This window comes from Capra hircus, chromosome 1, assembly GCF_001704415.2.
Source record: "Capra hircus breed San Clemente chromosome 1, ASM170441v1, whole genome shotgun sequence".
NCBI classification, from domain to species: Eukaryota; Metazoa; Chordata; class Mammalia; order Artiodactyla; family Bovidae; genus Capra; species Capra hircus.
Genome location: NC_030808.1, coordinates 130,706,666 through 130,731,124, shown reverse-complemented (window position 1 = coordinate 130,731,124; position 24,459 = coordinate 130,706,666). Strand labels below are relative to the sequence as shown.

At 41.9% G+C, this 24,459-nt stretch overlaps 1 protein-coding gene across 2 annotated transcripts in view; it reads left to right on the top strand.

Moving 5' to 3' along the window:
* Positions 10,400–24,459, top strand: part of CLDN18 (claudin 18) — a 28,680-nt gene continuing 14,620 nt past the window's right edge. The window contains exon 1 of one of the 2 annotated variants that reach the window (XM_005675526.3): positions 10,400–10,749. In XM_005675526.3, the coding sequence (XP_005675583.2) occupies positions 10,410–10,749 (340 nt within the window). In that variant the 5' untranslated portion in view covers positions 10,400–10,409. Of the gene's footprint in view, positions 10,750–20,356; positions 20,710–24,459 lie in introns of those variants that run through there. The other variant, XM_005675525.3, reaches the window with a different exon arrangement.

The window sequence follows — 24,459 nt, the reverse complement described above, 5'->3', positions numbered from 1 at the left end:
TCACTATATTGATTCTTCCAATCTATGGACATGGTATATTTCTCCATCTATTTGGGTCATCTTGGATTTCTTTCACCAGTGTTTTATAGTTTTTTTATATAGGTCTTTTGTTTTTTTAGGTAGATTTATTCCTAAGTATTTTATTCTTTTCATTGCAATGGTGAATGGAATTTTTTCCTTAATTTCTCTTTCTGTTTCTCATTGTTAGTGTATAGGAATGCAAGGGATTTCTCTGTGTTAATTTTATATCCTGCAACTTTACTATATTCATTGATTAGCTCTAGTAATTTTCTGGTGGATTCTTTAGGGTTTTCTAAGTAGAGGATCATGTCATCTGCAAACACTGAGAGTTTTACCTCTTGTTTTCCAATTTGGATTCCATTTATGTCTTTTTCTCCTCTGACTGCTGTGGCTAAAACTTCCAAAACTATGTTGAATAGCAGTGGTGAGAGTGGGCATCCTTGTCTTGTTCCTGACTTTAAGGGAAATGTTTTCAATTTTTCACCATTGAGGATAATGTTTGCTGTGGGTTTGTCATATATAGCTTTTATTATGTTGAGATATGTTCCTTCTATTCCTGCTTTCTGGAGGGTTTTATCATAAATGGATGTTGAATTTTGTCAAAGGCTTTCTCTGCATCTATTGAGGTAATCATATGGTTTTTATCTTTCAATTTGTTAATGAGGTGTATTACATTGATTTGTGGATATTAAAGAATCCTTGCATCCCTGGGAAAGCCCACTTGGTAATGATGTATGATCTTTTTAATGTGTTGTTGGATTCTGATTGCTAGAATTTTGTTAAGGATTTTTGCATCTATGTTCATCAGTGATATGGTCTGTAGTTTTCATTTTTTGTGGCATCTTTGTCACGTTTTGGTATTAGGGTGATGGTGGCCTCATAGAATGAGTTTGGGAGTTTGCCTTCCTCTGCAATTTTCTGGAAGAGTTTGAGTAGGATAGGTGTTAGCTCTTCTCTAAATTTTTGGTAGAATTCAACTATGAAGCTGTCTGGTCCTGGGCTTTTGTTTGTTGGAAGATTTCTGATTACAGTTTGATTTCCGTGCTTGTGATGAGTCTGTTAAGATTTTCTATTTCTTCCTGGTTCAGTTTTGGAAAGTTGTACTTTTCTAAGAATTTTTCCATTTTTTCCAAGCTGTCCACTTCATTGGCATATAGTTGCTGATAGTAGTCTCTTATGATCCTTTGTATTTCTGTGTTGTCTATTGTGATTTCTCCATTTTCATCTCTAATTTTGTTGAGTTGATTCTTCTCCCTTTGTTTCTTGATGAGTCTGGCTAATGGTTTGTCTATTTTATTTATCTTCTCAAAAAACCAGCTGTTAGCTTTGCTGATTTTTGCTCTGGTATCCTTTGTCCCTTTTTCATTTATTTCTGTGCTAATTTTTATGATTTCTTTCCTTCTACTAACCCTGGGGTTCTTCATTTCTTCCTTTTCTAGTTGCTTGAGGTGTAGAGTTAGGTTATTTATTTGACTTTTCTCTTGTTTCTTCAGATAAGTTTGTATTGCTATGAACCTTCCCCTTAGCACTGCTTTTACTGAGTCCCATAGGTTTTGGGTTGTTGTGTTTCTTATCTAGCCTGAAATGATGAATCCTGTTCAAATTCTTTTCCAGATATATGAGGCATATTTTTCTTTAAAATCAATATACAATTAATCACTCCAACTGGGACTCAAAAACATAGCCAGATCTAGAAAGCTGATGAATGCTGGGTAGCATATTGATTAGCCTTGCTTATTGGCTTTAGAATTGACTCTTGAAACTCAAATGGGGTGACGTACTTGAGCTGCTTATTCCACCCCCTGTCCCCCGTCACAGTCAAGGGATTATTATCTTGTTACTCCCACAAGCCAAACCAAATGGAAATGAGTCACTGCATGGCTAACTCCTGCCCTTGGAACACCCACATTAGGCTGAAACTCAGGCTTCAGTGGTCATTCTTCTGAGTCATAACTAACTCAGGAGCATAAGCTTATGACAAGGACATGCTAAGTTTCTCCCATACAATCTGGGGTCGATCTTTCACCTGGAAAGAGCAGGTTGGCTCTATCACTTTCAGTTCAGTTCAGTTCAGTCGCTCAGTCGTGTCCAACTCTTTGCAACCCCATGAATCGCAGCACGCCAGGCCTCCCTGTCCATCGCCAACTCCTGGAGTTCACTCAGACTCACGTCCATAGAGCCCGTGATGCCATCCAGCCATCTCATCCTCTGTCTCCCCCTTCTCCTCCTGCCCCCAATCCCTCCCAGCATCAGAGTCTTTTCCAATGAGTCAACTCTTCGCATGAGGGGGCCAAAGTACTGGAGCTTCAGTTTTAGCATCATTCCTTCCAAAGAAATCCCAGGGCTGATCTCCTTCAGAATGGACAGGTTGGACCTCTTTGCAGTCCAAGGGACTCTCAAGAGTCTTCTCCAACAACACAGTTCAAAAGCATCAATTCTTTGGCGCTCAGCCTTCTTCACAGTCCAACTCTCATATCCATAAATGACCACTGGAAAAAACATAGCCTTGACTAGACGGACCTTAGTCAGCAATGTAATGTCTCTGCTTTTGAATATGCTATCTAGGTTAGTCATAGCTTTTCTTCCAAGGAATAAGCATCTTTTAATTTCATGGCTGCAATCACCATCTGCAGTGATTTGGGAGCCCAAAAAAATAAAGTCTGACACTGTTTCCACTGTTTCTCCATGTATTTCCCATGAAGTGATGGGACTGGATGCCATGATCTTCATTTTCTGAATGTTGAGCTTTAAGCCAACTTTTTCACTCTCCTCTTTCACTTTCATCAACAGGCTCTTTAGTTCCTCTTCACTTTCTGCCATAAGGGTGGTGTCATCTGCATATCTGAGGTTATTGATATTTCTCCTGGCAACCTTGATTCCAGCTTGTGTTTCTTCCAGTCCAGCATTTCTCATGATGTACTCTGCATAGAAGTTAAATAAGAGGGTGACAATATACAGCCTTGACGTACTCCTTTTCCTATTTGGAACCAGTCTGTTGTTCCATGTCCACTTCTAACTGTTGCTTCCTGACCTGCATACAGATTTCTCAAGAGGCAGGTCAGGTGTTCTGGTATTCCCATCTCTTTCAGAATTTTCCACAGTTTATTGTGATCCACACACTCAAAGGCTTTGGCATAGTCAACAAAGCTAGAAATAGATGTTTTTCTGGAACTCTCTTGCTTTTTCCATGATCCAGGAGATGTTGGCAATTTGATCTCTGGTTCCCCTGCCTTTTCTAAAACCAGCTTGAACATCAGGGAGTTCACGGTTCACGTATTGCTGAAGCCTGGCTTGGAGAATTTTGAGCATTACTTTGCTAGCATGTGAGATGAGTGCAATTGTGCAGTAGTTTGAGCATTCTTTGGCATTGCCTTTCTTTGGGATTGGAATGAAAACTGACCATTTCCAGTCTTGTGGCCACTGCTGAGTTTTCCAAATTTGCTGGCATATTGAGTGCAGCACTTTCACAGCATCATCTTTCAGGATTTGAAATAGCTCCACTGGAATTCCATCACCTTCACTAGCTTTGTTCGTAGTGATGCTTTCTAAGGCCCACTTGACTTCACATTCCAAGATGTCCAGCTCTAGATTAGTGATCACATCATCATGACTATCTGGGTCGTGATATCCTTTCTGTACAGTTCCTCCGTATATTCTTGCCATCTCTTCTTAATATCCTCTGCTTCTCTTAGGTCCATACCATTTCTGCCCTTTATCGAGCCCATCTTTGCATGAAATGTTCCCTTGGTATCTCTAATTTTCTTAAAGAGATCTCTAGTCTTTCTCATTCTGTTGTTTTCCTCTATTTCTTCACATTGATCGCTGAGGAAGGCTTTGTCTCTTCTTGCTATTCTTTGGAACTCTGCTTTCAGATGCTTATATCTTTCCTTTTCTCCTTTGCTTTTCACCTCTCTTCTTTTCGCAGCTATTTGTAAGGCCTCCCCAGACAGACGTTTTGCTTCTTTGCATTTCTTTTCCATGGAGATGGTCTTGATCCCAGTCTCCTGTACAATGTCACGAACCTCATTCCATAGTTCATCAGGCACTCTATCTATCAGATCTAGGCCCTTAAATCTATTTCTCACTTCCACTGTATAATCATAAGGGATTTGATTTAGGTCATACCTGAATGGTCTAGCGGTTTTCCCTATTTTCTTCAATTTGAGTCTGAATTTGGTAATAAGGAGTTCATGATCTGAGCCACAGTCAGCTCCTGGTCTCATTTTTGTTGACTTTATAGAGTTTCTCCATCTTTGGCTGCAAAGAATATAATCAGTCTAATTTTGGTGTTGACCATCTGATGATGTCCATGTGTAGAGTCTTCTCTTGTGTTGTTGGAAGAGGGTGTTTGCTATGACCAGTGCATTTTCTTGGCAAACCTCTATTAGTCTTTGCCCTGCTTCATTCCGCATTCCAAGGCCAAATTTGCTGTTACTCCAGGTGTTTCTTGACTTCCTACTTTTTCATCCCAGTCCCCTGTAATGAAAAGGACATCTTTTTTGGGTGTTAGTTCTAAAAGGTCTTGTAGTGCTTCATAAAACCATTCAACTTCAGCTTCTTCAGCATTACTGGTTGGGGCATAGACTTGGATAACTGTGATATTGAATGGTTTGCCTTGGAGACAAACAGAGATCATTCTGTCATTTTTGAGATTGCATCCAAGTACTGCATTTCGGACTCTTTTGTTGACCATGATGGCTACTCCACTTCTTCTGAGGGATTCCTGCCCGCAATAGTAGATATACTGGTCATCGGAGTTAAATTCACCCATTCCAGTCCATTTTAGTTCGCTAATTCCTAGAATGTCGACGTTCACCCTTGCCATCTCTTGTTTGACCACTTCCAACTTGCCTTGATTCATGGACCTGACATTCCAGGTTCCTATGCAATATTGCTCTTTACAGCATCGGATCTTTCTTCTATCACCAGTCACATCCAAAACTGGGTATTGTTTTTGCTTTGGCTCCATCCCTTCATTCTTTGGGAAATTTGAATTTGTTTTTTCAGAGCTCACACTCAGTGACAAAGATCTCTGGATGTTGTGGTATTCAGCCTGTTATTTTTCAAAGCATTCCAATAGTGTGGATAATAAATGATCCTCATTTCTCAGGGGGACAGAGACTCACTTTTGGTAAAATGGTGTAAGCAAAATCCCACAGTATTAGAGTTAGGACATGTGTTTCTTCATATGTTAGCATATATACTGAGATTGCTTTGCTTGCAATTCCTAGATTTGGTGAAAAAAAAAAATCCTGCAAGTTTTTTGTTTTTATTTATCTTTTGTTTGAGCTGGTCTTCATTGCTTTGTACAGGCTTTCTCTAGCTACAGAGAGCAGGGACTACTCTTGGTTGCAGTGCACTGGTTTCTCATTGCAGTGTTTCTCTTGTTGCAGAGCATGGGCTCTAGGTGCACAGGCTTCAGTATTTGTGGTGCAGGGGCTTATTTGCTCTGAGACATGTGGGATCTTCCCTGACCAGGGATCAAACCCATGTACCCTGCATTGGCAGGCAGATTCTTATCCACTGCATAACCAATGAAATCTCCTACAAATGTTTTTACATCCTTGATCACTGACCATATGGACAGAAGGTTGGATATAAGGAGTGTTTTCTTGGTCACAGGGCTTAAGATGTGTATCTGGCAGCCAGAGGGTTAGAGCTACAAGGAACCAGCCTCACAGTCACTGATGGACATTTTGAGTCGAAATTCTCTCTCCCCAATTCAAGCCTCACAATCTCCCCTTTGCCAAGAGTTTGAGTGTGTTCTAACTTCTTTTCCCCCTCCCATGACTGAGCACATCACTAGGATATGGTCCCTGCTTCTTCTGCTTGTCATGCAACTGAGATCTCCCCTAGGGTCTCCCCTGTCCCTGAAGACCTGTGTGAGATTGTTTTGGGCTCTTATTCTACACCTTAAGAAAGTCTACTGCTTACTCCAAGACTTTTCAGAATTCCCAGGAATTTTCCATTTTCACAGGCGTCTCTCATTCCAGCTCCCTGCCCCTACTGAAGTCTTGTTCTCTATTCTACCCTTCCAGAGTTTTTCTTTCTCCAGTCAGATATCAACCCAATGATGGAGCTCAGCCCTTTTATTAAAAATAGATTTTATGTTTTAGAGCAGTACTAGGTTCACAGCAAGATTGAGAGAGTTCCCATGTAAGCCCTGCCCCACATATGCACAGCCTCCCAAACTTCCTACATTCAGCACTGGAATGGTACATCTTATTATAATCAATGAATCAACACTGACAAATTATTCTCACCCAAAGTCTGTAGTTTACATAGAGTACACTCTTGATATTGTACATTCTTTACCATCTGAGCTACCAAGGAAGCGCCAAACTGTCTTCGAAAAATGGCTGTACCACTCTGCATTATCACCAGCAGTAAATGAGAGTACTGTTGCTCCACACCCACATCCTCACTAGAATTTGGTGTTAGGGTTTTGGATGTTAGACAATCTAGTAAGTAGAGTGTAGTATCTCACTGCTTTTGCTGTTTAAATTTGAGATTGATTTTATTGCCTCATACATGATCATTATTAGAAATGTTGCAAGTTGTGTCATCTCATCACACTATGTGTAGTTCTATTCAAATATTTTTCCTTGTTGTTGTTTTAATTTGAAGCAACAGTTAGAACTGGACATGGAACAACAGACTGGTTCCAAATAGGAAAAGGAGTACGTCAAGGCTGTATATTGTCACCCTGCTTGTTTAACTTCTATGCAGAGTACATCATGAGAAAGGCTGGACTGGAAGAAACACAAGCTGGAATCAAGATTGCTGGGAGAAATATCAATTACCTCAGATATGCAGATGACACCACCCTTATGGCAGAAAGTGAAGAGGAACTCAAAAGCCTGTTGATGAAAGTGAAAGAGGAGAGTGAAAAAGTTGGCTTAAAGCTCAACATTCAGAAAACGAAGATCATGGCATCTGGTCCCATCACAGTGGAAACAGTGGCTGACTTCATTTTGGGGGGGGCTCCCAAATCACTGCAGATGATGGCTGCCGCCATGAAATTAAAAGACGCTTACTCCTTGAAAGGAAAGTTATGACCAACCTAGATAGCATATTCAAAAGCAGAGACATTGCTTTGCCGACTAAGGTCCATCTAGTCAAGGCTATGGTTTTTCCAGTAGTCATGTATGATTGTGAGAGTTGGACTGTGAAGAGGGCTGAGGGGTGAAGAATTGATGCTTTTGAACTGTGGTGTTGGAGAAGACTCTTGAGGGTCCCTTGGACTGCAAAGAGATCCAACCAGTCCATTCTGAAGGAGATCAGCCCTGGGATTTCTTTGGAAGGAATGATGCTAAAGCTGAAACTCCAGTACTTTGGCCACTTCATGCAAAGAGTTGACTCATTGGAAAAGACTCTGATGCTGGGAGGGATTGGGGGCAGGAGGAGAAGGGGACGACAGAGGATGAGATGGCTGATGGCATCACTGACTTGATGGATGTGAATCTGAGTGAACTCCAGGAGTTGGTGATGGACAGGAAGGCCTGGCATGCTGTGATTCACGGAGTCGCAAAGAGTCGAACACGACTGAGCGACTGAACTGAACTGAACTGAAAGACATAAGACGGAGAAGGCAATGGCACCCCACTCCAGTACTCTTGCCTGGAAAATCTCATGGACAGAGGAGCCTGGTAGGCTGCAGTCCATGGGGTCGCTGAGAGTCAGACACGACTGAGCGACTTCACTTTCACTTTTCACTTTCATGCATTGGAGAAGGAAGTGGCAACCCACTCCAGTGTTCTTGCCTGGGGAATCCCAGGGACGAGGGAGCTTGGTGGGCTGCCGTCTCTGGGGTCGCACAGAGTCAGACACGACTGAAGTGACTTAGCAGCAGCAGCAGCAATGACATAAGATGTTGAGCATCCTTTCAAATGCTTAATTGCCATCTGTATAATTTTTTTGATGAAGAACTCTTTAGATCTTTTGCTCATTTTTATATCAGATTTTTCATTTCCTTAATGCTGACTGTCAAAGAGTTCTCTATATATTTGGGATGAGTCCTTGATCCAAAAGTTTTTTGTATAAAATGTAGTTTGGCAGATATTTTTCTTTTGCAAATACTTTCTCTCCATTTGTGGCCTATCTTCTTATTTTCTTGAGGTTGATAGTTATTTTTATTCTCAATTTTTAAAGATATAATTCTGTTACTTCCTGATTTCTACTGGTATAGTTGATACAATAGCTGTAATTCTTTTCTTTCAGGTTTTTAAAAGGATTTTCTCTTTGTCTTTGTTGTTTTTTTTGCAATATACAATACATTCAGATATTGTTTTATTTTTATTTACCTTTCATGGAACTGCTGTACAGTCTTAATATTGGAGTAATGCTTTTCATCAGTTGTAGAAAATTCTTAGCCAATAACTTATCAAATAGTGTCCTTCTCTCATTCTCTTGATTCTCTTCCTTCAGTACTCCAATTGTATGTTGGAACTTCTCATTCCATCCTCCATGCCTCTTACTGCCATTTCGTGCCTTCCATCTCTTTATTTGTGTCTGTATTTTATGTACTTTTCTCAGGTCTATCTTTTTGTTTATTGATGCTAACTTTAGCTGCATTTAATCTCCTACTTACCCATTGTTAGCTTTCTATTTCTGAGATGTTCCAAATCTTTTACTTTATTTTTTCCTGGTACACAACATATTGATTCAATGTTTCTATACATTACAAACCCTTTACTTTAATAATGGGGGACCTGAGGCACAGAGGTGTTAGCCAACAATGTATAATATAGTCCTGTGAGCTGGAGAAAGAGTTGAGACTTGAATCTAGGTTCAAAGTATGTAGAAATGATATTTGGACCAAAAAATTTTTAAACCTTTCTAGAGATACTTTGTGTGGAAGGCTATTGTTTAGTTTCTGATCAGTGTGAAGAAACACAATGTGAAAGTTACTAGTCAATCACTAAAGCTTTTTATTATATTGCCATCAGTCTGCTCTACTATTATTTGCTGTTTTCTGAGTTTAGAGTTCCACATTTAAGCTACAATCAACCCAGGGAGATAATCACCATTATTATGTGATTTTACAGATGAACACAATGAGGATCAGAGAGGTGAAGTGATATAGCTGTTGCCTCTAACAGCTAGTTAGCATGCCATGAGGATGAACCCAGGCTGTTGGTTCCAGAGCCCAGTGCCTTCCTGCTACTTTCCTCTGCCATCTTCCCTCTCCTGTGGTCTCTGGGCTGAAGGCAGGGTCAGTGCCACAGAAGCTGCAAATAGCTTGACCACATTCACTACCCAGTTCCATCAAATAACTATATTTGATTCTTTGCAGATTCATACTTGCCAATTCACCTGCTCCCTAAAATGTATTTTAATCAGTGTTCAAGGTGCTTCCTCAATCATCACTGGACATGTATGCATGCACAGGGCAGAAAATGTGGGTGGTGGGATGTGTATTGTTCCTAGGTGAGGTGGAACAAGACGACATTCTGCCTTCCTGTTTCACCTCCTCCCATAAACAAATGCCCTTCTTACAGTATTTTGAGTGCCATATTATTCATATCTTTGTGGGTTTTGTTGGTGATTTCTTTCTTTAAAATGGCCCAAACATAGTACTAAAGTGCTGGCTAGGGCTCCTATGCGCAAGAAGACTGCGGTGTGTTTTACAGAGAAAAGGATATATTAGATGAGCTTTGTTCAGGCGTGAGTTCTAGTGCTGTTGGTCACAAGTTCTACGTTAATGAATCAACAATGTACATTAAATAAGGTGTCTTTAAGCAGAAACCCACATAAAACAAAGTTATGTATTGACCAATTGATAAAATGTGACCTGAGGCTCACAGTAACTGAACTCTGTATTCCCTCAGGGGGCAATGATTCCATATTCGCTAATTCAGTGTTCCTGGCAACTGTATAAAATGTAATAACAGTGATTAAGAAGAATCAGCTGTATTTCATGCTGCCTCATAATCTGCCTTACCTAGGTTTTTAAGTAAAGCAGCAGTAGTACCTCGGGAGAGCCCCACGAATAAAGCCATTTCATCTCTAATCACTGTTTTATTTGATATAGAGCTGATTTACAATGTTGTGTTAATTACTGCTGTGCAGCAAAGTGATTCAGATATAAATCCATTCCTTTGGCATCTCCAAGTATTGTGTGGCTTAGCCACTGGGAGCCCTACTCAGCCAACCTGCTGGGACCTATAGGCAGGTTGGCTGCCTAAACTCTGCTCCTGCTTTATCCCCCACAGAGAGGAGCCTGGCTAATCAGGAAAGAAACTCCCTCAAAAGGTAAACAGTGAGCAGAGTGTACATATGGTGGAAGACAAATGGCTCTTGGTACCATGTTGTGGAAATTATCTCACTTGGGAAGATAAAGGCACAGGGCAAGCCCAGGTGGCACTGTTGAGTCCCCGCCTCCTTACATGGTGCATGGTGACGTGTGTGCCAGCCTCTCTAAGAAAGCTCCATACCGACACCCAGCACCCTCAGAACTTGACTGTCCCCCTATCGGGTGGTACTCTGTGTCAGCCCTGCACACCACCATGTCTGTGACCGCCTGCCAGGGCTTGGGGTTTGTGGTTTCACTGCTTGGGATTGCAGGCGTCATCGCCGCCACCTGCATGGACCAGTGGAGCACCCAGGATCTCTACAACAACCCGGTGACAGCTGTATTCAACTACCAAGGGCTGTGGCGCTCCTGTGTCCGAGAGAGCTCTGGCTTCACCGAGTGCCGGGGGTACTTCACCCTGCTGGGGCTGCCAGGTAAGGACTGGTATCTGACAAGATGTGGGGGCAAACAGAGCTGAACAGGATACAGCCACCTCTGCCTGAGGTACTGCCAAGGAACCACTGGGGAGGGAGGAGCAATAATCCTCACCACTAAGGTGGGAACAGGAAGTACAGGAAATTTAGGGACAGGAGCTTCTTGGAGCTGGTAGGGCTCTTGTATCCCTAACTAGGTGGTACCCAACTGGCAAATTTTAAAAATAACTCTACTGCACAAAAGTCTCAATCACCCACAGGCTCAGGACTCAGGAGGCCCAGGTCATAGCCACTTCCTTCCTTTAATCCCAGATCCTCCTCCCTGAGTTGGGGATGGTGAATCTCCTGAATGGAGTTCCATCTCCAGCCCTCTGCGCCTGGTCCCAGGTTCCAGGGCATCTATGCACAGAGCAGCAAAAGAAAGTGGGCAGAGGAAAAGAACTGGGTGCTATGTTTCTCTGGGGGACACCAGATGGGTCTGCCCCTTCTCTGCGTCTCCTGACCTGCAAAATGTATTGATCACATGGAACCAGCTTCTGAGTTCTCTCTGCACAGAGGAACCTTGTAGAAAGTGCGCTCAGCCATGCAGGGCAAAAGAGTGACAGCTGTGATGTGCAGGCTGGCCTGTTAGTTTCATAAGGATTTGTTTGCTTCACAGATGGGTCATGTTAACAAAGAAAACTTCAAGCCTCAAGAGCAGAGACTGTTAAAAGTGTCTTTCACTCAGGTATCAGAGTAAGACAATAAATACACTTATTTTTATTTCTTAGTTCTTTTTTCCTTTCAAATATATTCATCAAAGTCTGGAGAGAGACAATGAATGTAAGGTGGGCACAGTAAGGAGGATCAGAAATAGATACTAGGAGTTCTCCTCCAGGAATTTCCCATTAGGTTGCAGAGCCAAGACTTAGGCCCACACAGAAGGTACAAGGTGAAGACTGTCTCACAGTGATTTGGTCTTTCATACATTCCACACTTGGGGCTGGAAAGCTCAGAACAGCCTCAGGACTCTGTGGGCCTGGCATCCCCAAAATGTGAAAGTGCACACAAGGGTGATATGATAAGGTGACAAGTAAGGAAAATAGAGGGCTAGTGCTGCAGGAGATGAGAGAAAGATGACTTGTTCAGGAAGAGACCCACTGGAAAGGAAATCTCACAAGTGACCCTTGAAAGGTAGTTACGAGTTAGAGGTGCAGCATCATAGCAGGGAAAACAGCATGGGCAAAGGCATGAAGGTGTTAAAGGCTGTTTCCACCTGAGGCTTACTCGGGAGGAAATGGAGGAATGACCTTGGTAGGAAGAGTGGATTTATATGGAGATGATGGTGGAGAGCACTGAATGCCAGGCTAAGAGAAGAATGGCCTGTATTCAAACGAGAACATAAGCCAGATCCCTGGGGGACCAGTGGCCGATTCAGTGGGATCTCCCTCCTCCAGGGACTGGAGAAAGGTGAGCCACTCACATGTCTCTATGTCCTGCTGACCCCTCCTGAGCTCCAGGTCTAACCATCTGCCCTTGGAATTCACACTCAACTCAAATGCAAAATGCCCCTGGTCTCTCAGAGACCTCAGTTCATGGGCCTGGGTCCACACAGAGCTAGAGGCCCTGAAGGAGAGAGTCAGACTGAGGCAAAGCACCCAAGTGACACCTGAAGGGTCACACAGCTTCATAAATTGCAAACAACAATGGCAGACCAGGCATTAGCACTTGAGCCAACAATTGCCTTGAAGCATTTTGTGTAATCTCTATAAGCCACCCCGTCCATGAACTTGATGCTATCATTACCACCCTTTTAGAAACAAGGAAGCTGAGCTGGGGTAACTTGCCCAAGGTCACATGCAGATAGAGCTAGGGCTCAGACCGTGTCCTACCTGCACCCAAGTCCCAGCTCCCAGCGCTCACAGGGAGCCCCACGGCTCTCAGACACAAAGCAGAAATCCCCAGTACAAAAGCAACTTCCTAGCCTCACCTCTTACCTAAGACTGAGGCTGCAGTCTTGGGGGCGTCCTAGAGTAGCAACAGCTGTCAACACCCGCCTCACCCATGTTTATTTTGCAGGTCAAGACATGGAGACTCAGAGAGGCAAAGTCACTTGCCCACATTCACAGAGCTAAACTGGGGCCAGACTGAAACTGTTTTAGGGCCTTCTCTTAGAACCTTTGTGTGTGTTATATGTGAAGATCCTGCCACTAGATAGTTCAGAGAAGTATTTTTCAAAAAGAATTTTGTAGAAATCCATTTTAAAAGAAAAAAGTTCCTGCAGCCCTTCAATATTGATTTCAGTTATACTCATTTTGTCGCTTTAACATGGACATGTATAACAATAGATTTAAATTCCTAATGCACATAAATTTTATACAAGGAACTAAAACCACATTTGCAGTTGTAATTAAATACCACTAAATAAACCCAAATGTCAAAATCCACTTGGTGTTAGGGATATTATTGGTTTTCACTTGGAGTTTAATAGGACAAAGATACAGTTCAATTTTGTATTTCACCTCTCTCTAACCTTTGACTTTAGTATTATTAATGCATAGTCTCTATTCACATGAGTTTGTTTTACAAAGTGGTATTAATAAATTCAGGGTACTCACATCTCTCACCCTTAGCCACCACTTCACCAGGGAATTGTCCTCTCTTATCTGCGGTGATGAGGCATCTGTGATGTGATGCTTTTTGCAATGATTTTGTTCATTTGAGGTGAGGTTGGGATGCGGTGCTTCTGAAATGTGGCTCTAAGATTATTGACCCGATTATTACTAGGATCTGGGGAGGAAAAGTTCTCTGCTGTGTATTTGCAAGTATGTGTGCTCAGTCATGTCCGACTCTGTGACCCCATGGATTGTAGCAATCCAGGCTCCTCAGTCCATGGAATTTCCCAGGAAAGAATACTGGAGTGGGTTGCCATTCCCTTCTCCAGGAGATTTTCCCAACCCGGGGATCGAACACAGGTGTCCTGCTTTGAAGGCAGATTTTTTACCATCTGAGCCACCAGGGAGTGGGTTGCTATTTCATACTCCAGGGGATCTCCCCAACCCAGGGATCAAACCCAAATCTCCTACATCTCCTGGATTGGCAGGCAGATTCTTTACCACTGTGCCACCCACCACTAATTGTTGCAATCAGGTTTGTGCAAAACAGGACGTGCAGCACTTATTGGTGATGCTCCTGCAGAATTGACCACCAGGGCACAGGTGTCTGAGTCATAGTACCAGTGCCACAGGTGGGAGAAATTCCCCTGACTCCATTTCTATTTGAGCTGGAATGAGCCCTTTGTTCATGGATCAGTTAAGGCTTTCACTTCACTGACTCCTGGTATAAACATGATCATATATGCTAACGTAAACCTAGACATAAGTGGCCAGCCTGAGGGTCTGGAACATATTTGCTTTAACTTTTTTACATTGTCATTGAAATAAAAGCACAGAATTTTTTAATTTCCATGGAGAAGCTACACACTCCCCAGAATGCAAACACAGATACTTAGGCTCAGAGGGAAGAAGTCAAGTACAACAAACCCTCCAGAGAAACGCGAGGTACTGGACTGACAGTCAACCTTCCCAGACAGAGTCATTTCACTAAAACCAAAACTGGTAGCCACCCTATCCTGGACTGATCAAGTTTAGACAAAGTCCCCTCTTGGCAGGGACAGGAAGGAAAAGTAAAGCCTTCGGTCTTCCCATATACACAGAAGTAATAAGGAAATAACTGTTAGCACACACACAAAAAATAAAAGTAAAAAAATTTTAAGCTCAGTAACACAGAAATCATGGCACTAGAAAGAACATTTATGCATTCAACAAACATTTGTTGAGTATCTACTATGTCCCAAGCTGTCTGCACATGGGGAAAGGCTCACAAATCTAAAAAAGAGACAGAGGACAAACAAACCATTGCAATGCAAAGTTTCTCAACCTAGGCACTATTGATACTTTAAGCCATATAATTCCAATTGTAGGGTGCTGTTCTGCACATTACAGAATATTTAGCAGCATCCCTGGCCTCCACCCACTAGATGGGAGTAGCAGCACCTTTCCCTCCCTAGTTGAGACGCAAAAATGTCTTCAGACTTGTCATATATCCCGTGGGGGCAAGAGTGGCCCCAGTTAAGAACCACTGTTATAAAGCATAGTCAGTGCCTCATGTGGTACAGGATATAGACACGAGGGAAAGGAAGACTTCCCAAAGAAAACGACAGCTGAGCTGAGTTACTTAGTTATGACATGTATGTGAAGTGAGTGAAGTCACTCAGTCGTGTTCAACTCTTTGTGACCCCATGGACTGTAGTCTACCAGGCTCCTCCGTCCATGGGATTTTCCAGGCAACAGTACTGGAGTGGGTTGCCATTTCCTTCTCCAGGGGATCTTCCTGACCCAGGGATCGAACCCGGGTCTCCTGCATTGCAGACAGACCCTTTACCCTCTGAGCCATCAAAGACAAAGAGGTAAAGAGTTTTTCAGAAAGAGAGAAACATTATTGGAAAAGACACAGTGGCATAAGAGAGTGTAATGCATTAAGAGAAGTAAAATAAATTAAATCTCTTTGTAAGGCAACACATTGCAGTGTTATGTGTTAAACACTTAGGAATAATACCTTTAAATGTTAGGCAAGAATAAAGCTGAAAAAGGAAGTTTACTAAGGAAAATTTAAACATCAATTAAAAAGGAATATATACTACAGGATCCTAGATAGGGATATTATAAAAATGTGAATTTCTTCCTAATTAATGTATAATAAATAATATATTTAATTAATTGTATTATAATAATAATAAAACATATTGAGACCTTACTCTGCCCTAGGCATTGGTTCAAGAAATTAGCATATGTTAATTTATATTTTAAATCTAATTTGTGTGACTATATAAATTTACATAAATTACCTTATACTTACTTTAATTTTCACAACAACTCTATGAGGTAAGTATTGCTATTATCTCCATTTTATAGATGAGGAAACTGAAGCACAAAAGGGCTATAGAACTTTCCCAGTGACACTGTGATAGTAAGCAGCAGTTGAGAATTCAAACCCAGGCAGATTTTTTGCAGAGCCTAAGCCTGTAAGAATAATATTACAAGAATTCTAATCAAAATGCTAGTGAGAGTTTTCTCTTGGGAGCATGGTGAAGTGGTTATCTATAGGAAGAAGCAGATGAAATTAATTTTTAAATGTTTTTTAAGGATAATATTAATATAAAAGTACAGCATTAACTCTGACAGATATTCAACCAAATTCTAAAGCTGTGATAATTAAAAGTGTGCTTTGTCCCAAAGATAGACACAGGTCAATGGAGCAAAGTTTAAAATTAGGAAGACATATATGTGAATTCAGTATAGGTAGAGGAGGTTTTACAAAGCATGAGGAAAGGGAAAGTTAATTAATAAGTGCTATAAAAATTATTGATTAGCTTTTTTGAGGGAAAAAAGTGAATCATAGACTACAAACCAAAATAGGTTCCAGATTAGTTAAATGTAAAGATACACAAAACACTTTTAAATTTTCTAAAATTCTAAAATAATTCTAGTATCATTTCTAAATGGAAAATATATTCCCAAGCATAGAAAAGAACACTCATTTTACTACATCATTTAACAGATTTTTATTAAGCACCTATTATGCACCAGGTACTGTGAACATGTAAATGGAAAACAGTGTATTTTTCTAAAACCACAAAAAAATTAATAAGCAAATATTCAATGTGAAAAGATTTTTTTAGTAACCATAACACTATATTAAGATCCTTAACAAATAATTCATGTAAGTTGATAGACAAAATGCCAAATTCCAGTAAATATATGAGAAAGAAGTGATAATTCACGAAAAAGAAAAACAAACACTCCACAAATATTTGTTTAAAAATTAGTTTCAAACTCATTAATAATCAAAGTAGTGCAAATTTAAACATGCGATCATGTATAACAACAAATTTGCAAAGCAGGTAAGGGTTTCAGTGAGGCAAGATCTTTCAAATGCTGTTGATGCTTCAAATGCTGTTTACTAGGAATAAAATTCATAGAAAAAAAGTTTGCCTCTACATAAAAAAAAATTTTTTTTTAAGATTTTTTTTAAAGCCTCATACCCTTTGACATCTTAATTCCTCTCTTAGGAATCTGTCCTAAAAGAGTAATCAGAAGTACTGGCAAAAGAGTCATGTGAAAAATGCTCATCATTAACATTGTTTTTCATACAAACAAAAGACTGGGGGAGGGCTAAAGTCTAATTATCTAAGAATAGATGCTGTTTTGGTGAACAGTTACACTTCTATATGAAAGTGAAAGTGTTAGTCGCCCAGTTGTGTCCCTCTTTGTGATCCCACGGACTGTAGCCCATCAGGCTACTCTGTCAATGGATTTCTCCAGGCAAGAATACTGGGAGTGAGTAGCCATTCACTTCTCCAGGGGATCGTCCCGACCCAGGGATCAAACTACGATTTGCTGCATTGAAGGTGGATTCTTTACTGTCTGAGCCACCAAGGAGGTCCAGCATTACTATATAATGAAATACTAACACACTCATAGATTAAATATTTAAGATTAAATATATTAAACAATGTTTACAAAGTCCTTTAATTGTATATGTATGCAATTAAGTGAAAAGAGAAAAACATTAAGTTGTATGATCTCTTAATTATGTAAAAAATATATACAGAGAACAGATTAAAAAGAAAGTATGCCAGATATTTTGTCTAAGGTTTAAAATTATGAGTAAGATTTGCTAACATTTTCCTGCTTCTAAATTTTCTATTATGAGCACCAAAAGGTAGAGTCAGAAGTTAAGACTATAAAGTGTGTTAATATTTTAAAAGAACAGAATCAATGGATATATCAATCATTTGTCTTGCTAACAATACTAATTTAACTCCTCCCATATTCCTAGCTATAATATTTTATATTGATATTTGACTGCCATATTGTCTAATTAGCATAGATATTGTTGTATTAATATTCCTATAACAACATAAAGAAAAGTTAGGGGAAATGTTTTGTCCAATATCAGTAAAATAACATAAACTCCTGAAAATGTACAACCTGAAATGGTAACACCATATTTAAAGTTGAATATAGGGAGGATTCCCCTCAAGAAGTCAGCAAAATTTTTTGCTTCATTGTAAAAGTGATTAAACAAAGTTGAAACAGACCCATTATTGTTAAACACAATATCATGGATTGTTATCATTATTATTATATACTATTATAATCAGACCATGAACTGTCATTATCGTTAGAGATACATTTAATATATTTTAACAAAGCCCATTGCCATAAACAAGGAAGCCAGATGTTCCTCTGTGGACCCCCAGTTACTCTTTAGCAGTGACTGCTAAAGCAGCAGTCCACTCATTCTAGAGCACAGAAAACTCACCAGGAAGTGAAATATCCCATCTTCCACATGTTTTAAAGCATGTTAATACTTGTCAACCCACTCCAGAATTCTTGGCTGGAAAATTCCATGGACAAAGGAGCCATGGAGTCACAAAGAGTTGGACACGACTGAGCTTGAACACACATAAACGTATACTTATTTCATATTTTTTAAAGTGTGTACACTTAGAATCCCTCTCTACTCATTTAATATTCTGCCTAAGTAGAGGGCGCTTTACTTTATCCTTTAAAACTAACTTTTCTTTTTTCCAAAAATATAAAGTCACTGTCACCATTTCAAAGAAAGAAAGCTTAATTCATTGTTACCTGAATATCTTTTTATTCTGTCTTGAAATTTTGCATAAAAACATTTTCATAGGAAAATGAGAGGGAAAACTGTCATGAATGAGACTAGGTAACTATAACCTTTTCTTTTTAATTTTTCCATTTTCAATCTACATTTGGGTGGCCAATGATGGGGGTGAGGGTGTAAACAAATGTCATAAAATGAACAACTGGAAACCAAACTCTTATAAAGCTTTGTGAATAAAAAGCCTAACTTTCAATTGAAATAAGAGTGAAATGAGCTGTCCACAGAAACAGTGGCAGAATCATTCCTGAATTATTACAACATTTTCCAATCTAATTGGTCGATCCCCGTCAACCAGCAGAGACCAGGGTCACTTCTAGCTGCCCCCTCGCCACCTTTTAAACTTGGCCTTGTAGCTCAGGTCAGGAGTTACAGAGCCACCAACAGGACTTCACCTAAGTCATATAACTCTTGCATACTCTCTTCTTTGGGGTTTTCTGGTGCATTCTTCTTACCGTGCAAACCCTGATCACAGAACCTAAAGCAAGGTGTGCAGTTTAGGGGAGTGTTGCCTCCATTCAAATCAGAGGGGAGACCTTGCATATTTGCTTTCTGTGTTTGCTGGGAATAAAGCCGTGGGAGTGGTGACTGGGTGCACCCAAGATAACATTGAAACGTTCAGATGCACAGGCTTGCTTCCTGGAGAACGTGTATAGACTAGAGATTGGGGTATAGGTGTGCGTGGGTGTATCAGGGCCTTGACATCCAGATTCAAAGAACGTCTCGCTAAAATGTGTCTGAATTCAGACGCCAGACACATACTACCCACAGGAAGTAGCAGGTCCATCAATTCTCTAATGTGATTCTAAAATCAAATTATGTAGACAAAACATACTCTCTGATCGCTGGCCAAGTCTCTGTTTTGGTGATTCCTGACATTTTGACCAACTGTAGTAAAGATTGTTCTGCAAAATGTAGAAGAGAACAGTGTATGACACCTGAAAGGGCTCTGAAGTGTTTCGGCTTACTCTGTCCACGTTACAGATGAAAACACTGTGACCCACATAAGTGGAACCATTTGCCCCAGTCGCCCAGCACACAGCATGTTAGGCACAGGGTCAGGAGCAGATGGCCTCTCAGTAACCAGGTCAGGGTCTCTGGTCCAGCCTGCCTGTTTTCTCCTCATGGCCTTTTGTGGAACTTCTGTGTCTGCTTGCCACGTGGTCTTCATATGGTTCCTGCGCGTGAAAGGGTGAGTTGTCCGTGAACACAACGCCCTGCTTCTTCCCATCCCAGATACAATTCCTGCAGACCCAGAGTATAGCTGTAACATATGGCCGCCTGTTCTCAAGAATGGGGACAACTCTGCCTGCCCCAGTCACTCTATATGGAAACAGAGAAAGAGTCCCAGACTAGAGGTTGAGATGGGACTTCCACCTTTGCCCTCTTTTAAATTAAGCAGCTGTGGTGCAAGGCACTGGGGCAAGTACCTTAACCTCTTTGTACCTTGCTTGACTCACCACCCCCTCCCCCCAAAACTATGGGTGGGGAATAATTAATACCTGCTCTACCCATTTGTGTAAGATCAAAATGGAAAGATGTCAATGTAATGGTGGTTTACGAGTTGTGAAGAGAAAATGTCTTGGGTAAGAAGGAGACTTCTGGAGCCGTGTGTTTTAAGTGAGGTCAGTCAAACTGGTTTCCGGTGATGAACAGGGCCTCAAGGAAGGCTTGTGTGTGTGGTCAGGGGGTGGAAGGACGCGAGTCTTAGCTGCGCTTCTTCCCTCGGGGCAGACCCCGAGCCGGGCTGGGGCCGGGGTCCACTCAGACTGCCGCGCCCTCAAACCAACCGGGCCTGTGCCGCTCCCCAGACAAGTGCCTCTTGGGGCTGCTTCTCTAACAAATGAAAAAATAATGTCCTTGAACCAAGAGTGAAACTGAACTATCTAAGGAAAACACTGTGAACAAACACAGAGGGCCGAGGAAAACCATCTGATCAGAGCAGCTCCCCGGGAGCACGGCAGGGAAAAAGGCGGCAGCTGGGCGGGAGGACGGCGAGCCGGGCCATGTCCTCCACCAGATGCCAAGTGGTGGGCTTCCTGCTGTCCATCCTGGGCCTGGCCGGCTGCATCGTTGCCACCGAGATGGACATGTGGAGCACCCAGGACCTATACGACAGCCCGGTCACCGCCGTGTTCCAGTACGAAGGGCTCTGGCGCAGTTGCGTGCAGCAGAGCTCAGGCTTCACCGAGTGCCGGCCCTACCTCACCATCCTGGGCCTGCCAGGTAGGCGTGGGCACAGGTGAGGCCGGGAGCCGGCTGCGGCTTTCACCGCAGCCAGGAGGGACCTTGGAGTTGGGCGCAGGGCAGGACTGTCACAGCACTGGCTCCCATCAGAGGTGTAAGAGGAGAAGCTGGCCCCGTGTCAAAGAGGGCTGTGTAGACCTAGGGGAGAACATCCAAGGTTTTGCACTCAAAGGAATCGCCAGTGAGGAGGCAGGTCATGAGAACAAGGGGGCTATGGTGAGGGCAGGCTCCTGATGCTAGAAGAGACAATATTTCTCAAGGAGAAAAGCACTTGTGTGCAGGTATGTGCGTGTGACTTGCTCTTGCCTGCACATACCTAGGGCTAGGTGGGATGGTGAATATTTTATCATTGAAAAAGTTTATCAGAAGTTAATATAATTTCATTACCAATTTGGTTAATTTTTCCTTTGAGAAGTCAGAGTCTCAGTCAGTGCCAGAAAGTATATATCGCCTTTAAGTTACAAATATCCTTTCTCTGCATTTGTGTGGAGAGATTCTGGTGTGCACTCTTAAAAAACAATGCATGTCAAAATATAATTACAGAACTATAATAATTATAATGGTCTCAGAATATAAATATAATTATAAATGACATCCTTTCACCCCTGGAAATGATATCAGCTAAATCCTCGTTTCAATAGATAACTTAGTTCAAATAGGAATCATAGGAACTTTGCATTCTAGATATTATGGGACCTCTACTTGATTTAAAGAAAAAAATCAAAGAAGGAAATAAAAGGTTAGACTAATCAGTGGCCCCAAGGAGTGGCCCTGATGTGAGTTTGTTGAAGAAAGGAAAACAGGGCTAGGTTTTGCCTCTCTGAAACAAATACCTCGTGGACAGGTAGATGGGGATAAATTTGCAGGAAACTGCAAGGCCTGTGAAGCCCTTGAAATTGAATTGTGAAAAGCAACTCAATTATCTCCATTTGCAGAAAGAAATAGAAAGTGGGGGTCACAGTAGAACTGGGGTGTTTATTCCATCTTTAGAAGCCACTTGTATTGTGAAACAGACTGATCACTGACTGAGATCTGCTTAAAGCAGTAAGGGAGGCTGGCTGGAGGGAAGGAAGCCCCAGAGAGTTGCTGATGCTACAGGGCAAAGGTCAGAAAGGAGATGCAAGACCATGGATTGTTGAGTTGCTGCTGCTGCTAAGTCGCTTCAGTCATGTCTGACTCTGTGTGACCCCATAGACAGCAGCCCACCAGGCTCCCCTGTCCCTGGGATTCTTAAGGCAAGAACACTAGAGTGGGTTGCCATGTCCTTCTCCAAGGCCTGAAGTGCAAAAATGAAAGTGAAGTCGTTCAGTCGTGTCCAACTCTTAGCGACCCCATGAACTGCAGCTACCAGGCTCCTCCATCCATGAGATTTTCCAGGCAAGGGTACTGGAGTGGGTTGCCATTGCCTTCTCTAGTTGAGTTTCTAGCTACACCCAATTTTAACTATTAAATAAAAGAGTAAGAATGACCTTGTATTCAAAATTAAGGCATGACATTCCATGACTTCAGCTCAATTACCTCTTCCCAGGACCCCATCACACATTATCAATCTCTGGCTCATTCTGTATCTTTCCACACATGAGGATCCCAAATAGCCCCACTCTCCAACATGGTCAGATCTCATTGCTACCACCCTCATTGTTTTTCCTGTTCTACTGAGGGATCCCATCATCCCTAAGTCTCTCAGAATCTCTCTTCATCGCCCATCAACAGTCTACTCTGCAGAACAAGATTCCCTCCCTCCCACCTGTCCAAGACCAGCCTCTCCACCAGGCTCTGAGGGCCCTGCACCCTCTTGTGTGGCCACCCTGCTGATCAGCCCCTCCCCTTCTCGCCTCTTTCATCTTTCCTCCTCACTTACGCTTATATCATCTTTTCCTGGAAAACCTTCCTGATTCAGAATGTTGTCAAGTTCTCTCTCTCCCTAGCTCACTGACAATCAAACTAAAAACAAGGTTTTTCTCCCATCCCTCCCTCCTCACTCTTAACCTCTCGCATTCCAGTTTCTATCCTTTATTCCTTAGAATGTTTGCTCTTTTGACGATGGCAGAAGGTCAGGCAGTATCCTTCAGTCACCAGCTTCCAGTTCTCTGCTCTCCTCTTCCTGGATATTTCAAGGCCCAAACACCTTCCACGGTCCCTCACTCAGCTTAACTAGGTTGTGACAGCCTGACACACACCTCCAGCGTTGCTCATCTTCCTTCCATGACCCATCTCTTACCAGCCTGCTGCCCCCAGCCCATGCTTCTTCCTTCACAGAGGGAACCCCTGCCCTGCCTGTCTGTATCAGAACTGCATCCCTCCAAAAGCCACAATAGCCATTTCCTGGGACTGAGTTTGTGGAAAAAGAGATACTTTAAATCACTAATCATGTGTGGCCATGGAGAAGAGTGTGGATTTAAGAGTAGCCAGTCCTCAATGCAGCAGGAGTGCAATGCAAATTGGCATCTTGAAATACAATTATTTGTTTGATGACTTAAGATGTGGCTGACTGACTGAGGTAAGGGAAGAGTGGGAGGATTATTAAGAGGAAAAGACTAGGGGAAAGACTCAAAAGCTACAGGCAGGATCATAAGGCAAAGAAGAAGCCAGAGGAGGCCAGAGGATGGCTTGTGGATACTTATGGGGCTCCCAAGGGGGTTGAAAGGATTAAAATGAACCAGCAAGGACCCAGCTCCTAGAGAGGATGCAGCCACCAGAAACAGTTGCTGAAAACATATTCTTGAGCATGACAAAAGGCCTTGGGAAGAGATACCTGAAGCAGAGGAGCTGGGAGGAATGCCTGGAGGTAAAAATGGAAGGTTGCAGAGAGCTTAATTTTGACCTGGAACTCAGGGAGGAATATTATCCTCCTGCAGACAAGTAAGCCTTTAAGTGCTATAAAGGTGTGCTTTAATCATCACAATCACCACTACCAATTATTCAATTCTTCTTTGCTCTTTACTTGCAAAAATCTCACTTCTCATTTATCTGATAAAACTGTATCACATTTAGTTGGAAGTGACAGCCATAGAATAACTTAATTCCATTCATCTAGCTGTACTCTACCTACAGAGAGGTGAATGAGGTAAATGGCGGTGGTACCAGGACTGTTTACCTGTATATTCCCAGTGCTGTATACTTTATAGCCCAGGATTCTCTGCACTGGATTCCAAACAACCGATGTAGCGTGCAATTCTCCAAAGACAGTGCCCAGAAATAAAAACAGCTGTGGTTTATTGGACTGCACAGAAACTCCAGTTTAATCTTCACAGTAATACAAGGAAATATGTATTAGCTTCATTTTTACCAAAGTAAAAACTATGGCTCAGAGAGCATGGCAAGGTAACATGCCCAAGTTCCCACAGATAGAGGATGACAGAAGTGGGCTATGAACACACACTGAAAGACTTCCAAGTTGTGTCTTTTCCCTGCCTACACTCATTGCAACTAGAAGGGGCTTCCTTATGGTTGAAAGGATTGGTCTAGGCTTGAGCACATAAGAGTAGAGGGTGCATTGGCACTCTGACCCATTGATAGTAATTTCATTAACAATGCACAATCAAGAATATTAAGTATAAAGATGCTTATAAAAATACTAATTCCCATTTCCCCTCCCTGGAGACTGGAGACTATGGCAGGAAAAAGCAAAGGGCTGTCAATGGACAGGATGGAGAGGAGGCAAAAGCCTGGCAAACTCGTTTCTGGCCTCCATGATGGTATCAGAGTCAAGTGATGTTTTCTCTAACA